Source organism: Petromyzon marinus, chromosome 17 (assembly GCF_048934315.1).
Source record: "Petromyzon marinus isolate PM22_M1 ecotype Great Lakes invasive population chromosome 17, UKy_Petmar_22M1.pri1.0, whole genome shotgun sequence".
In the NCBI taxonomy this organism is placed as follows: Eukaryota; Metazoa; Chordata; class Hyperoartia; order Petromyzontiformes; family Petromyzontidae; genus Petromyzon; species Petromyzon marinus.
The window spans coordinates 20153170-20171227 of NC_133683.1; the positions used below are offsets into that span (position 1 = coordinate 20153170).

At 37.4% G+C, this 18058-nt stretch overlaps 1 protein-coding gene across 4 annotated transcripts in view; it reads right to left on the bottom strand.

Annotated features, from left to right (window-relative positions):
- Positions 1 to 18058, bottom strand: part of FSIP1 (fibrous sheath interacting protein 1) — a 37351-nt gene that overhangs the window by 16386 nt on the left and 2907 nt on the right. For 3 of the 4 annotated variants that reach the window (XM_032955836.2, XM_032955835.2, XM_076067715.1), the window contains exons 2-10: positions 14458 to 14647; positions 13174 to 13417; positions 12884 to 13032; positions 12347 to 12431; positions 11230 to 11325; positions 10984 to 11120; positions 10738 to 10854; positions 8785 to 8952; positions 861 to 1004 (exon numbers count right to left, since the gene is read on the bottom strand). In XM_032955836.2, coding sequence (XP_032811727.1) covers positions 861 to 1004; positions 8785 to 8952; positions 10738 to 10854; positions 10984 to 11120; positions 11230 to 11325; positions 12347 to 12431; positions 12884 to 13032; positions 13174 to 13417; positions 14458 to 14628 — 1311 coding nt within the window. In that variant the 5' untranslated portion in view covers positions 14629 to 14647. Of the gene's footprint in view, positions 1 to 860; positions 1005 to 8784; positions 8953 to 10737; positions 10855 to 10983; positions 11121 to 11229; positions 11326 to 12346; positions 12432 to 12883; positions 13033 to 13173; positions 13418 to 14457; positions 14648 to 17828; positions 18057 to 18058 lie in introns of those variants that run through there. The other variant, XM_032955837.2, reaches the window with a different exon arrangement.

Genomic DNA, 18058 nt, shown 5'->3' on the forward strand with positions numbered 1-18058 from the left:
GGATGAGGGCCTCCCCATGCCGTGTGGATCGTGAGAGTTACTTGACAGTAATTCAGGCAATGATAAGTGCAGGTTGGTGAAGGAAAAACATAGACGCTGTAGCATAGTGCACTTGGATTTAGCTGAAAACACAGCACCCCAGCAGACTACAGTAACTGTTTTAAAATTGTATTGACCTATTCCCAGCATTATTCAAGCTCAAGACTTCTTAGCTTCTAAAATTCGACCAGACCGGGTGCATTTTGTGTGCTTCCGTCAGATTAAATGTATGATTTTAAACCATTAAAAGAGCAGTAATGCACCAAAATGTTACGTAACTTCAACAATTCACATAAATGTGCTGTATTCCTGCCTGATATGCAGCCTCAGCTGCACAAACATTCAAAAGAGTTTGTGTTTTTTTTCACCTCGAGTCAACATTTAACATGTTATGCTCAACTTAAAAGTCTGCTTCCTGTGTTTGACTAAAGTATTCGTGTGAACAAGATGTTAATCTTGGAATTAAATCAATGGACTTGATTATGACATATAATAAACGAACACTTCGTATGCTGGTAAAATAGTAACTCACGTATGTTAAGGCAGTGACATTTTTGAAGGAGTAGCCTACACAATTTTTTTTTTAAAGTTGGGAATAGAAAAAAAATCTTAAAGCTGTCACTATTACACCTCTTCTTTGACCCCACGTTGAATATCTAAAATACATTTTTTTAAATTAATCACATTACTATATTCATTTAAAGGTTGTGTTTTTTTTCTAGCGTAAAAGAACCGCAGACATTTCTTTGTACAGCTTTAAATATTTTCAAATTCGGGCAAATATATTCAGCATTCCCATCCAAAGTGCACGTGTACAGTACCGACTCTGCTTCTGCCTTCTGTAGTCTCTCCAACTGTAGCTCAATTTCCTGCAGGCGCTGTTGGAGCTCACGTGTTTCCCTGAAGTCCTGGAGAGCCTTTTCTCCTGGGCCGTCCCCAACTGCGTCTCCATTCAACACATGCTCCTTTTGACCAAAGAGAGGATTGAGAAAACGAACTTGGCTTAAAAAAGACCAAAGTTTAATTTACAAAGTGCAATATACTTTAACCAACCCCCCACCCACCCACCCCGCATTTTTTTGTGGGACTTATAGTGCAAAGTGCATTTAATACTGTATAAGGAATTTGTTAAATTGAAAATGTTGCAAATATTCTCTGTCCATGATTACAATCGGGGTTATTTGACCATATTTCACCACGCTGGTTAATGTGGGTTGCTAAAAGCAGGGAGCAAAATATGTGGGAGCATAGAAGTACATGTCCACAACACACTTTTCTGCACTGCTCTCTGCAGCTCACAATTGTGTGTAGCCTATAATGCCTGTTATGCATTGCAGTTGCCCATTCAACCACTATCCAGGCTAAACTCTACTTATCTTCCAACACGAGATACAGTGCATTCTGGTTGATTTTGTATTAGGCACTATTATAATGCATGCATCAAACTGTGTATAAAAAATATAGTATCTAGGTCTATGGAAGTTCTACGCTAATTGGGCCAGAGGCTAATATAAATAAAGATAAAAATACAAGACTGACAATACAGATGAGACCACAAGTGAGTTATCAAATCACAACACAATTCATCGACTCGATGGTGGGAAAAATCTGTTGGGAGGAATCATTCGATACCTACATTTATGTACAATATATTATGCAAAAAGTATTATATCACCTAAATGTCATAAACTTCATAAAAATGTTATTGACATACTTTGCAAATTTTAAAAACGTGGAGAAAAAAACGCGGAAAAATATTGATGCTTTGTATTTAACAAACATACAATATGCGGAGCAATAAAACGAAAAATACTTCTAAATAACTCATTGGCATTGGTACCATACACAAGTTGGGATATGTTATCTGGGCAATTGCCAATATAATTGGAGTTTTTCGAAATGGCATAAGTGGACAGATGTTTCCGCACTTATTCATAGTGCACTGGAGTTGATTGAGCACAAACACACACCCTTTGGAAGACTGTTCCAAGCCTCAATGCCTGTAAAACCAAACATTAAGCTTGTTTTGTTTCGTCTAAATTGCTGCTGTTCAATACACATGTCCTAATAACCTTTCATTTCTGAAGCAGTTGTTATTGTGTACAGTTAAATCTGTATATGGCATATCTTGAGTGACCTAGTTGCAGAGATGGAAGGACTCATTAGAGTGGTTGGCATGGGAGATGGTGCAAGGCATTAAATGGGATTCCCTGTCCAATTTCCCCCCCTCTTCATAGCCTGGCACCTGAGCCCCTACAGCCTTGTGAGCAGCAGAGGAGTTGCACTTTCTGTCCATTTGATAACTATGCCCCAAGTCGAACTGTGACACAAAGAGATGGTTCGGTTGCCCTGTGGGTCAGTTATTTATAGATTCTGATGTTTTCACTTTGACAGCTGGTTTTGCAGCTGCTGCACAAAATACCAAACTTTGTCAGGTGATCAACAATGAGTACTGTAAGACAAGGGATAATAAATGGGTATATTTAAACGTTGACAAATAAAAGACGGTGTTGGGTCAACAATCAGTTTAAACAGATATGTTCTGCCTCATTGTCACTCAGGCTAATCCACTACAGTTGCTTTGACCTTTGTTTTAAGTTCATTGGCTTCAAAGCTGATGGTTTGCACAAAAAAAACCCATTCCACAAATCTAAAATGAATGATCAGATTGCAATATTTCCTAAAAGCACTATCTCCTGTTTTTTTTTGGCTTAACCAATGCTGAGACAATTGATGTGTAAGAGAAGGTTAAATATGAAAAGATATATCTTTATTGTAAAGTGTAAATATTTAAACTATAACACTGAGCTCATACAAGTGCTGAGAACTACAACAAAGTTAATTTTATAATTGGTACAACAAAATGAAAAGTTTTAGTTGAATGTGAAAATGTATAGAAAGTTATAAAATGTGAAATCGTGAAAATAAAAGTGAACATTATTGTATATAACGAGTTCAAACTGTAATCCTGATATTATTGTTTGGGAAGGAATGCAATATAATTGTGTATAGATCTACTGTAGATTGGATTGCACTTCACTCAATCTCACGAAATATCTACAGGTGCAACATTTTGATAAAAAAGTAAAGTATGCAGGATGACAAGTTTGAGAATCTACCCATTCAATGCATGCAGGCATCAGGTGGTCATTCTCACATGGAAAATGTTGGAGTCCTCCAATGGTGCATTATAAATAAATTGTGGCATTCTATGCTACCAGTAAATGCAAATTACAGCTACAGTATACAACTTTAGAAACTGGCAATGATATGTCAGATTCCACTTCTGATTTAGTACTTTTAGAAAGTGCTTTGTAGTGTCTTGACTTAAAGCTTTCGTGCCTGCAGGAATAAAATAATAATAAATATTATTTTTATTCACTTTATTTTGATTTGGACTATTTTATTGTTCTATCTACGTGACTTTACCGAAAGACCCAAAGAATATGCTTTGTAGTGCATATCAAATGGCTACCCTCTTACGGAGATAAGTAATTTCAGTTGACTGCAATGAGCAAAAGTCAAGTCAAAGTGATGTCCTGCTCAAACAAGCAAAGAGTATGTGCTCATATTCTGTTTGCAGCCTTGAGCCTGAGGTGGAAATTCCACATTCCTGTGACAGGAGTGAGTTCAGCCATTGGACATGCACTGTTGACTTCATTACCAATTGGTACTCATTTTTATCAACCCTGGTAGAATGATGTGCTGAGTCATCCCCTAATAAGGATTTGAACTTGAAACCTTCAGATTGTAGCTACTCGCTCTACTGCTGAGCCACACACATTTAACATATGGGACATTTAAAACTTTACATCGAGTGTATGTTGACGATAGAGCTGAAGCAGCTGTAGGAGACATTACACAATGTGTGTGAATAAAAGACTGTATTTTAACCAATCATTTACACCGGCTAAATGGAGCTCACAATGCATAAAGAAGGACTCTGTTCATGCATATTTTCCTTATTTATGCATTTATAACTTAAATATGTACACCTTGCATTGCTTATTTGAAAACTTTTGCTTTCACTGTTATGCCACAAGCCTGTAGCGGGTAGTTTGTGTACTTTTTCTGAGCTACCTGTTTCACACAATTTAGTAAACCATTCATAGTATTGTCAGCTAAATTATTGTGGTAGTGTTTTTAAACAACTCATAACTGCAAGAGAATAGGCTGCATTCAACATAAAATTATGAAGAAGCAACAGATTACAATTTATATGTACAACTATTTCATCAAAGGAAATAAAAATATACAAGCTTAATTTGAGTGCAGTTGGAAATATTGCACTCTTGCACAAAGAGTATAAAAGCTACGCAATTAATTTTCAAGCTGGCTAGCTATGGGCCAGCACGAAACAAGATTTCAAATCTAAAAAGGCAGAGCTTACACTCGACAGCATTGGCTCAGGGGTCACACCACGTTTAGCTGCTATTGAGATTTCCGTAGCAACAGACTGTGCTTATCCTTGGATGTTTGAAACATGAAAACAATGGGACTACACATCCTATTCAGCCATACACAACGGGACAAACAGAATGGTCTACGTTACAACAGGAAATTAGGCTACAAATGAACCTGTAATGAATTTCATAGCGTTACTATTTTCTGATGTGCATAATGAATTTCAGTATATTTAAAAAGATGAGCTATTAACAGGCATGTAACATTCAAGGAATGTATTCCAATTCATTATTTTCTCATAATACACGCATCTTATTTTGCGTAATAATATATTATTATGGTTTATGCAAATTATATTTCTCTATTTAGGCAAATGGAAAGATTAGACATTAAGGTGCTGTCTTTCTGAGAGCTCTGTTCTTCACCTGAGGACGGCTGCTTGCGTTGTGACCGAAACGTCGTGAGAATTTGATCGTTTTATTATTATTTTATTATTTCCCTTCTACGTGACTTTACCGAAAGAACCAAGAATAAGATTCCCTGCAGTCACGAAAGCTTTAAATCTGAAAGATAGATATGAACTCAATGTGACAAAAAACAACTCTTTAATTGAATAATAACCCCAAATAATGATGATGACTTAAGTACAGTGAGGGAAAAAAGTATTTGATCCTCTGCTGATTTTGTACGTTTGCCCTCTGACAAAGAAATGATCAGTCTATCATTTAATGGTAGGTTTATTTGAACAGTGAGAGACAGAACAACAACAAAAATCCAGAGAAACGCATGTCAAAAATGTCAATGTACACATGTTGTTTGCAATTGTTTAATATAAACCCTGCATGAACTACAGGCACTATGTTTATCACAGTAGAAAAAAGGGGTCAATACTTAGATCAAATTGCAACCCTAAATTGTGACAATTTATCACATTGTGAGGGGTGAGAATCATTGCATGCCTCGCAAATATACAAGCATTGTCATGTGGGAGAGTGGATTTCTGTGTTGCTATGACTTGAAACACATTTGATACAAAGATTCCAATGTATTTTCAAAGAACCAAAATGTAAAATCTATGTTTGTCCAGGCCTTGCCAAGTTTAACTTATTTATCACACAACGGCAGCTTTGATGGGCCACACATTTTGCACGGAACATAAGTTTTCCTTAAAAACCGAAATAAACTGTTTTGCCATAACAGGATCACACAATTACCGCGTAACATCTGAGCACCATATGTGTATCACAGTCGCAAAATATTTGTATAATTACATCTGATCTGCAAGTTTATTATTTTCGGTGTGTCATATAGTGCTGTTAATGAGATTGGACCTTTTTTGTCAACACACTAAGTTATCATGCAACATATGACTTGTATGGAAATTATAGCTTCATCAGGAACTGGAGGTTCATTTATTGGGCATAATTGTACATCTTAAAGTGAATTCTACTTTAGTGAATCATACATTTGAAACCAATAAATTTAACAGTGATATACATGGTAATGTATTTCACAATTATGCTCAAATTACATAGAACGCCTTGCAGTGTGCTCCATTTATATAAAATATGGTATGTTCATATTCATGTTTTCATATTTATTTTAAAAAATCGTATATTTATATTTTAAGCTATGCTTGATATACAGTGAGGGAAAAAAAGTATTTGATCCCCTGCTGATTTTATACGTTTGCCCACTGACAAAGAAATGATCAGTCTATAACTTTAATGGTAGGTTTATCTGAAAACATTGAGAGACAGAATAACAACAAAAAATCCAGAAAAACGCATGTCAAAAATGTTATAAATTGATTTGCATTTTAATGAGGGAAATAAGTATTTGACCCCCTCTCAATCAAAAAGATTTCTGGCTCCCAGGTGTCTTTTATACAGGTAACGAGCTGAGATTAGGAGCACACTCTTAAAGGGAGTGCTCCTAATCTCAGCTTGTTACCTGTATAAAAGGCACCTGTCCACAGAAGCAATCAATCAATCAGATTCCAAACTCTCCACCATGGCCAAGACCAAAGAGCTCTCTAAGGATGTCAGGGACGAGATTGTAGACCTACACAAGGCTGGAATGGGCTACAAGGCCATTGCCAAGCAGCTTGGTGAGAAGGTTACAGCAGTTGGTGCGATTATTCGCAAATGTAAGAAACACAAAAGAACTGTCAATCTCCCTCGGCCCGGGGCTCCATTCAAGATCTCACCTCGTGGAGTTGCAATGATCATGAGAACGGTGAGGAATCAGCCCAGAACTACACGGGAGGATCTTGTCAATGATCTCAAGGCAACTGGGACCACATTCACCAAGAAAACAATTGGTAACACACTACGCCGTAAAGCAGCGCCCGCAAGGTCCCCCTGCTCAAGAAAGCACATATACATGCCCGTCTGAAGTTTGCCAATGAACATCTGAATGATTCAGAGGACAACTGTGTGAAAGTGTTGTGGTCAGATGAGACCAAAATGGAGCTGTTTGGCATCAACTCAACTCGCTGTGTTTGGAGGAGGAATGCTGCCTATGACCCAAAGAACACCATCCCCACCGTCAAACATGGAGGTGGAAACATTATGCTTTGGGGGTGTTTTTCTGCTAAGGGGACAGGACAACTTCACCGCATAAAAGGGACGATGGACGGGGCCATGTACCGTCAAATCTTTGGTGAGAACCTCCTTCCCTCAGCCAGGACATTGAAAATGGGTCGTGGATGGGTATTCCAGCATGACAATGACCCAAAACACACGGCCAAGGCAACAAAGGAGTGGCTCAAGAAGAAGCGTGGCCTAGCCAGTCTCCAGACCTTAATCCCCTTAGATAATCTGTGGAGGTAGCTGACGGTTCGAGTTGCCAAACGTCAGTCTCGAAACCTTAATGACTTGGAGAAGATCTGCAAAGAGGAGTGGGACAAAATCCCTCCCGAGATGTGTGCAAACCTGGTGGCCAACTACAAGAAACGTTTGACCTCTGTGATTGCCAACAAGGGTTTTTCCACCAAGTACTAAGTCATGTTTTGCAGAGGGGTCAAATACTTATTTCCCTCATTAAAATGCAAATCTATTTATAACATTTTTGACATGCGTTTTTCTGGATTTTTTGGTTATTATTCTGTCTCTCACTGTTCAAATAAACCTACCATTAAAATTATAGACTGATCATTTCTTTGTCAGTGGGCAAACGTACATAATCAGCAGGAGATCAAATACTTTGCACCAAACTACTCCATATTTTTTTTATATAAAGGCTTTAAAAACTCTATACATTCCAAGACCTCGTAATAAAAAACAAGCTAAAGTATTTGTCACAACCAGTAATTCAACATATTACTAAATATTCAATTCGTGACTGCAGGAATCCATACTCTTTGGTTCTTTCGGTAAAGTGACGGAGTTAGAAATAAAATAAAACAAATCACGATGTTTCAATCGCAACACAAGCGGCCTGATGATGACTGCTTGTGTTGCAATCGAAACGTCGTGATTTTTTTAAATTCCATTCGTATTAAACATTTAACATTATATCTACTTTATCTCATTGGACAAATGCGTCATGCAGTCCCACCAGTGCTGCAGACCTTCATAGTATATGGGATATCACAAAGGTCCCTAAAGCATTACCCACGTTGCCGCATGACCTCAGACCAGAATGCTGTTTTACGATATTGGTGCACAAAACGGATATTATCTCAATAAGTAATATCCAGAGCAGTGCAGTCAGGTCTATGCCAAATGCAAGGAATACTAAATTGATAAATATAAATGCTACAAAGAGAAACATGTTCCTAAAAATCCATGTAATACACATTTAACATTCATGTCTGTCAAATGAGAAACTCAGAGTTGCCAATGAAAAATATTGAGAGTAAGAGTCCTTGGCCATAGATTAACAGTTTATTCTTGGTGACGAATATTGTGATTACATTTTAGAAAACTAAATGAGAGTGACTTGGCTGAAATATAGAGATACAGAGACTACCTGCTACTTTGCTAGGGATTTATATAAAAGTCTAACCACAGCCAACCAGACGAAAGCAGGCTAAAGAGACAACTCAACATAAATTTGGCCCATTATATAAGATGACACAAAATTATATAAACCTGAAAAATGTATTGTATTTATATTTTTATTTTCAAATTCCAACCAATCTACAAGACTGTTTATAACTCCCATTGTGGACATGTCTAGATCATTTCACACTGCATTACAGTGGATGCAGGCAACATTCAGCGGCATAGTTCTAAGCCCAACCTGTTTTTAAAAACCAAACATCAAAATTGTTCTTTAGTTTTTTGTGACCAGTTCATGACTGGTCCCCCATGGGTGGTTACTCCTCTTTGATACCTGCTGAAAGGAGTGGCAGCCGAGGCGAGGTGTGCTTCTGATGAGGGCGAACTGCTCTGCAGGAAGGATGGAATGCAATCGGCTGTCTATCTCCTCCAGCTGGTGCTGCTCATTCACCTCGGGCACGTAGCCCTCGCCAGCCATCACTACCGCACACTCCACTGCTTGCTGTGTGTAGTTCATATGTAAAACAAAAAAAAACACAATTTGTTTATAGAGCAATGATTGTAACCCTATGCTACGAACCCAGTCACATGAGTTGTATTCCCGGCCATAGATAACATCTTTGATGAGTAATATCTGAATTGTCCCTGGGCACCTGCACTCATTAATATGCACTGACCAGCATGGTGAAGTATGCACAAACAATCACCATGACCGACATGGTGTGAGAAGTGCTTCATTCAATAGCGATATACAAAGTGCTGTGATTTGCATTCAACATGTTTTTTGGAAGTCATGTTTTAGTCCTTTTTTCAACGTTTTAGAAGAATATCATACCAAGTAAGACTTTTAATGATTTAAAACATTAAAATAAACCAACATCAAAATAAACCAAGTTTGAACAATATATCAAATACACTGTTAGTCTTAAATGTGGACACATTACACCATTCCAGTTTCAAATGACATTACACAATGCCAAAAAAATGATGTGAGTAATTTGGATAGTCAAATCTTCTATACATATATTATGCAGGACATTTTTATAGACAGAGGGTAATGTCTCAATTGGATATGTTATCTGCAGTAAGATACTATTTCAACTGTTTACCACCACCAATAACGCAGGTTGTCAATGGTTTAACGTATCATAAAAAAGAAAGTATTGCTCGACTGTGCGTATCAAAAATGTACTGATATGCGAGTGAAATAAATGTTTTTACTGAATTGCACTAAATTGTAACATCCAAAGGCACAGTTTAACACGTAGGCTTTCGCGACCAGTAGTATTCATAATATTTATTATGAATCCAAAGGCATGTAGAATGAGTTAAAAATACAATGCCTCTGGTGCCACCTAGTGTGTACATGTGGCAGTAACATTTAACACATTCACCAAATACTACAGCTATGCATAAAGTGGTCAAGATTGATTTCAGTGCAGCAATTGAAAAACGAATGTGGCATACTAACATGCCATTGTAATACACCGTATCTAAATGGGTGAAATCTATTTCATCGCTATTTAGTCTTGACTTAAAGCTTTCGTGACTGCAAAGAACACTATTTAGTCGTTTGAAATTAATGTAATGTTAATTTAGCATATAGACAATTGTTTCCATATTACATGGTAAACTATTTTATCATCATTATATTCAACTATTCCTGTCCACTGCTGGATGAAGGACTCCCCACGTCATCGCTATCCTCACGGTCCTGTATTTTCATAAACCATCTCATGCCTGCACATGGAACTGATCTTGTCAGTCAATCTTTGCGGTGGTTGCGCACTTGGGCACATTCTAACCTTTGGCTACCATTTCTTGACCAGTCTCATCCATCGCCCATCTTCGCTAGTGATGTATTCTACCAAAACCCAGGTCTCGGAAATTATGTCTTTGATTTTGGTTTGTTCCGTGATCTATGTGTTCTTATTTCCATCTCATTGTAATTCGTAGTGTGCATCTTTGCATCCTTCTTGACACACTTGTCAACATATTTCCATTTTCATTGTCGGTATCCATGGTTTTGATCCACATCAAAGTAATGTTCACATTAAAAGCTGCCCTCTCGCATGTTGGTGTGTTGTTTTCAATATCAAATTGAGTTTATTAATTTCATCATTATTATATCAAACTGCATTTAATAACTTCCCCAGGTAATAATATTCAACTGAGTTTTCCAATTGTGTCTCTCCTGTAATTATTTTATGTTGTTTAATTTTTTTATATTGTTTTTAAATTGGCATATGGTTTGTAAAAATGTAATTAGGTCAATGAAACATCTTACCTTGTCCTCAGAATCAGCATGTAAATCTTCTGACTCATCAATGTCCTGTAGGAGGTGCAAAAGCCTGCTCTTTTCATCTTCCGTTATTTGAATTGGGTTTCCCACTTCTCGCACCATCTGAAAAATTGGGGTAATTTTGCAAATTATACAATTAATTACGTTTAAAAGTACGTTCATGACCTCTTGAACAAGAGAATGTATTTTACACTAAATAAATGTAACGACATTGGTCTCTGACAAGATTACCTCTATGTTTTTTCGAATGAAATTGCGTTCACTTTCTTGAAGATTTGTCTTTGATTTACATTCTTTGTAGATGCCACGCATTGATGCGCCATCTGCACTGTGGCGTTGGGTTGTGTTGGATTGGCTTTTCGATAAGCCTGTTGAAGAATATGGTAAACAGTTCAATGCAGCTGAAATCAATAATTAAATAATTTATATTTAATTATCTCTCAATACCGTGCTGATGCATATATTAGTGCGGCTTACTTGACCCACACTGCCGTGTAGGTGTTTCATTATTTTCTTCAAAAGGAACTTGGGTGTGAAAAAGTGGCGTAACTGGAGCCCCATCAAAGCTGTCATCTGCAAACATAGAAAATGTAGACTTAAAGCTTTCGCGACTGCAGGAATTCATATTATTTGGGTCTTTCGGTAAAGTCACGTAGATAGGTAAAAAAAAACAAATATGGAAAATGTTCATACATAATACATTACTGCACTGCATGTAAATCATTATAGTACCATATAAGATGTAAATAATTAAGGTTATAACTTGCAAGGTAGCTCAGAGTTCAGAGCACTAAGCTGACACTACTTAATATTGGATTTGAATACCAGGTTATCAAGTAAAGTGGGTTGAGAGAATGTGCACGATCACCAATGATTGCACCAAAAACTATCATAAAATTTTGGTTCTGAAATTAATTTGGCTGAGAATTAATGACATTAATCTCACTAGTAGAGTTGATGGGAATGTGCTGGTCGCAACTTTGTGAAACAGGCCACTTAAAGGGATTTCAGTGGTAGCTTAGTAATATCTACTTTCTATCATGAAGAGTTGCAATGCTTTGAGAGATATCCAAGTTAATTGTCTCATGACAAGACACCAATTGCACAATCCAGAAAAAATTGGGTGCACATATGTTTTAAAATAGCAAACACGTCAATTAGGGTTACTATTTATAATCAAACCATTTACACTATGTGATGTGTATATTTACTTCCAATAATAAAAATAAAGTAACCTCTAACAAATCAAATGTGATGGTCAGAATGCATATTTGTTCTTCTTTTTTAACATATAGTCCCGACTTGGTTTGTTGTCGTTCCCCCGCACCTCCAATTAGCACAGCTGGCTACGTACAGTGCGTAAGTTCAACCAACATATTCTGGGGTCTTTCGGTAAAGTCACGTAGATAGGTTCAAAGAAAATAACAAAAATAACCTATTTACGTGACTTTACCGAAAGACCCGACAATATGAATTCCTGCGGTCACGAAAGCTTTAAGTCAAGATTCAACATACATTCATTGGTAATTGAAATCGCATATAATACTATAAATATTGAAAATACATTGATAGAAGTAAATACTTAAAGACCTACCATCCCATGCACAGCTTGTAGGTGGGATCAAGGCTAAATACTTATTTGTATTTTCTTCTTCTTCAACACTTACATTCTCCCCATTCTGTTCCACATTCAAATAAGGCACAACAAGTGAGTCACATAGCATCCACGTAATACAACTCGTTAATAATGAAATCACCTTGGACCTGTTGCTCCTGGGTATGTTGGTAAGCACTGAACACAATTTGACAAAAAAATATAAAACAAATAAGGTTTAAACATAACACAATTGACTTTGTTTATACAACCCCAGTGAGAGCAATTCCTTAAAAATACAGCTCATTAACACACTATTTACCTGAAATTGGCTTTTACTGATCCTTTTTGAGAGAAACATGATCAGCTGTTCATGGCCAGAAAAGGTTAATTAAGGATATCCGTAGAGATAATTTACCTTAATGTCAAACATAATAGGGACGATTGAAGGATTGATAATTATCAATCGAAAGTTCTATTATAATTGAACTTTCGCAAATGTACTCCAAAAATGATTTGTGCATGAGGCAAAATTACCTGCAGTTCTTTCCACAATTTTTGTAAAAGCTCTCTACCTTCTCTCTTCACTTCATTTTCTCTCTCCTGCTTCCGTAATAAAATCTTGTCCAATTTCTTCATCTTCTCCAGAGCTTTCTGAACCCTATTGTCAACTGTATGATCTGCAGCTTTAAAAAAATAATTATATGTGTGCTTCACATCCTTTGGGATAATCGTGCAGTAAGATTATACGATGACATATGTGGTTGAATTATGTGTAATTAAACTATAAATTACTATTGTAACTGTAATTATATATTTATACATACCTTCTTGAGTCTCTTGACTGGTATTTTTCCCAGCAAATGCAATAGTATTGAGCTCTTCTTGCTCCTCTTCCGACTCAGTAGAGCTACCAAATCTGGTTTCCAAAATGCATGGGCTAATTCTTAACATTTTATCAGCATTTGCAGTTGGATCAAGGTTGTATTTTTGAACAACAATGTCCTCATTTAAACATGTATCAGAGTCAGTAGATATATCACTAATATCTTCTATTGAAATAGTACGATCCTGAAAAATAACATGTGAAAACATATGAACAACTTTTACATCTAGGACACGATGTCCCTTAGATGCACAGCAGTTAGGAAATATGAGGTGTTGCCTTATTTCCTTTTATAATCCAGCGAAAATATGCACTTTTTTACACACACAATCCTTTTACACTTAGCCATAAGTGCAGGCTTTTGGTGCTATGAAAGCTGTATGACTCTTGGCTCTCGTTATAATTTTTGAAACAGTTGGGGCCAATCCACAGCATATACAAGCACTGCAATGTGGTGAGTCTTAACCAACAAAGCATGTGAAAAGTAGATCCCAATTTCACTAAAAGGCCAATGATCAAAAATTTGTTCTTCTCTTTTACATTCGTTCATTAAATAATGCACAAATAATGTTCAGATGAGCTCTGTGAATATCTTAGTGATAAGGCCATTAAAAGCTGAAATCCATAAGGAATAAGGTAATGGATAGCTTTAATATAAAAGTAAACATGAGAGATCCGTCCCAAAGAGGACGCACGTGAAATCTCCTCCAATCTACAAATCATGATTCATATTATTTGCTCGAAAATAATCCATTAATTAAGACTCTATTCCAAATTCGAGATATAAATATGCACAACTACATCAAGACAACCTTTCAATAGCATCGTTTTCAGTTTACTCAAATTGTTGCCATAATTTGTAAACCCGTTGTGGTAGGTTTACTCCACATGGCTTGGGTCGGCTTACATATTTCCTCCCATGTCAATATGCCTATGCATGAAAGTGCAATATAAATCAATGCACTCGTATAATAAAGGTCATTCATCAGAATATACCATACACACAATAACACTATGTACTTTACTCGAATGGCACATTAAATAAGAGTCCTGCATTCTCCCAGTTCTGCCTTGCAAAACATTCCGTCTCTGTGGACCCTCGATGTTTTTATCAAATAATTATTATGCTACACACTGTCTGTAGTATAACAATGTGCGTATGATTATTATGCTACGCACATTGGTGTGTGTATATATATACTAATAGCATGCAAAAGTCCCTGACCTTTAGGGCTGGAGGTTCAGGACTCAAGATCTCTAGGGCCCCTCCTGCAGGAGAGCCATTGGACCGGGACCGCTCCCCAGCCACAGCACTGCATGTGCGGCTCCCTGGCCTGGTCCGTCCCGAAGAGGGCGCGCGCGAAATCTCCTCCAGGCTGCCCCGTACTATGTCCATTTTAACACGTCGTGTTGCCCTGCAAACAACAAGCACCCAATGCAGCGACATAATCAACAAGGCTTCAGGCGATTCAGGAGAGTGTTGGCAATTTGTTTGGTGATTGTGCTACTGCATAAGAGGCGTACATATTATCAGAAGAGTTTATATGTTTATTTTATGTGTTTTATATCTGGTCAGGTGGCTCAGCAGTAAGTTCCAATCCTGGTTTGGTGTTAACTCAGCTCAGCATCCATCTGGAGTCAATAAAATGGGTACCACTTGGATCATCCTTTGAAGACTAACCTAGCAATATGGATTTTCCACAACTGACTCAGAGCTGTAAAGAGCAGGTGAGCTCCACCTTTATCTGCATTTGATCAGAAAATGTTAACTATAAAATCTGCCCTGTATTATTAATTTGCCAAAAGTCACGTGTATGGAGCTAGCCCCCACCTTCTTCCAACAAAAATAAATCAAATATACTGGTAATAAAATTAAGGTTACTTAGCATTTTTTTTTACTTTTATAGGCCATATTGTAAGATGGATGGTGGCATCGCATAACCATAAAGGATAAAGATGGTGTGGGGAGACCGTAATTCAGATGGGGTATAGAAAAGATTGACGATGCTAAAGTATATGGTCAAAATTAAATTGTAGTTGGTCAAGATCATATTTAAGCTCATAATGCCATTACCAAAATAATCAGAATACAAATGTTTCATAAAAAATCTGCATGTTTGAACAGCAATATGGCTTTGCAAATAAGTGTCATATAGATATAATAAATTCCGCTGTCAAGTGCATATTGCATCTGCCCGGATTTCTTTGCACGTCCATGTCGAGTTCCAGTGATAAATGCATGCAAAACGATCAGTAGCTATATTAACTGTATTTACCAATTCTGATATGGGGATTTTGGAAATCTATGCTGCTTCCATCTCTGCATGTGCTACTCAATTGAGGATAAGTTATGTTATTGAAATGTTAAGGAAATACTGTATGTCAAAAAACAAATAATAATGTATTGGCATAAAGTGGCTTTCAATGTTATCAAATTGTCTATAGTGTATTTTTTCTTATTATTATAACAATTTAAACAGGATGAGAACCTGTACAGTATTTTTTTTAAATACATACACGGCATGCTATACAGTTTACAAACAATTAAGTTCCCAGGTCTCGTGTGCAAGTGTCATCGCATGAATGGGTTTATGGGACAACACTGTAATATATATTTTTTATCCCAGAAGAGGTGGCTGGATGGCTCCAGAGGTCAGAGCACAGAAATGGCACAGCTGAGAACCTGGGTACATATCCATAAATCCGTATGTAATTAAATCAGGTTCTCAAGTGTAGTGAGTTGTTAATCTCAGCCCTGTCACTAATTACTTTATTGCACGAAAAAAACTACATATTAAATTTGATTCTGCATTTCATTTTCCTAAATTCCAGTTTTGAAAATTTAAATATTGGTTTGACTGCCATGCGACAAAAGATGATCTCAGTGGCAGAGTAGGTGGAAAGTGCTGTCCTCTAATGTGTACAATAGAGGTCACGGAGGAATCTTAGAGGGAACTCTGTAATATTCGCTTTTATGGGACATTTCTCGAACATTAGAGAATGCACTAGTCTAATTCTAGATTTGAAGTTTTCGTGACTGCAAGGATCCATACTCTTTGGTTCTTTCGGTAAAGTCACGTAGGTAAAAAAATGAAAACAACTAAGTTAAATCACGACGTTTCGGGCACAACACAAGCGTCCGTCATCAGGTGGGGACAACCACAGTGAAAAAGAAATCGCTGAAGTATGGCAAAGAGATTACTTTGACAAGGGATTATATAGCTGACGAGGGGGGGGGGGGGGAGTCTGCGAAATATCAAAATGAATTATTCTTCTGTCTCATAGCAGGACACTAATTAGCATACAAACATTTAGTAAAAATATAATTTTTAATGCAAAAATTCCGAGCGAAATATCAGTTGGATCTTAAAAATGTTGCAGTTTCTTGTTGAAATGTCAGGCCCATTCCTCTCAAATAATGGTTTCATGTAAGAAGAACGTGACCAATAGAATAACACACCTTAAGTTATATTTTCCCCTTACATTGTACTAGCGTACTTTAAATTCAAACCGGTTCCACTTCAGGTTTTGTATGCAACCGACCACTTAAGTTTTTGGATAAAAAAGGATACAATTAAGAGAACAACACTCAAACTACAAATAAAGTACAATATGTAATTGACTGTGCAGGGTAAGATACGACTGCATATGTGAAAAAGAGAAGACCGTCACTTTAAAGTGTGAAGAAACACTTCAACATATCCTGCACGAAGGGTGCATGCAGGAAACACTATCAGTTTAAAACGTAGGCTTTCGCAACCCTCCACTATATACACAAATACAGAATAATGTATCATACTTATACCTGGCTCTAAATAGACAAGTCGTATTTAGATGTAAAATAAAAGTTCAAGTGTAGCCCTCTCTGCTGGCGGAGGGCGTTCACTACTACGACTACACTATTCTATACTGATGAGACATGCCTGAGGTGGTGGGAGTACCCACACTTTACCGCACTACATACGGCACTGCTGACCGAATAACTGCACACCTGTCAACCCCTTATCAGTGCCAACCTTATTACAGACCAATGCAGACCTTATTGGTCACCCCTTGTCCTTATAAATCTCCACGTTTGTCCTACAAAGTCCCATCACAAAGGAAGAAACACAAAGACATTTTTTTTGTGCCCGTATTAAGAAACGGCTGTACGCCGCATGGACCTGAAAACTCAAATTTCCCTGTACAAGAATACGGGGTAAACCGTACACTGCGGTGTACCCATTTATGTTACTTGACCATTGTGTCAACGCCTGCGCAGGGAGATTAAATAGAACCAATCCATAACCTCTGGATATAATTACACCACGACACCTCGTTAAGGTGTCTAGAAGGCAGGGCTCGGTCAACCCGCATGCGGCTCTTTACGGACTGCTTTCGTGACGTTTTTTCGGGGGTAATTAAGAACCTTATCTAATCCGCACGCATTGCGGCTCTTGAAATATTTGTTGTTATTTTGCTTGCCGACACCCCTGGTGCGAGGGGATTGTTACACAACATTTCGGTACATTTGAGCGCTCTTCAGATAACCGAATACCGCACCGCTGTATGCTGTGTCGTGTGCACTCACGAACAAATTGCTGTTGACAGACTCACTCTTAAAAACGACGCGACTGCGGAATAGTTCCCTGCGGTTGCGATGTACAACTTTAAACATGACGTGCCACAGATATACAAACGCTTAGGTTTACAACGGCGCAACAGTCAATGTAGCCCGCAGTTATCTGTAAAATATCACTGACAATTAACGAGTTGCATCGCGCTCAACTTGAAACATTTACCCCCAAAAAATAACGTAAATCGACTTAACAGTGTTAACAATTGTT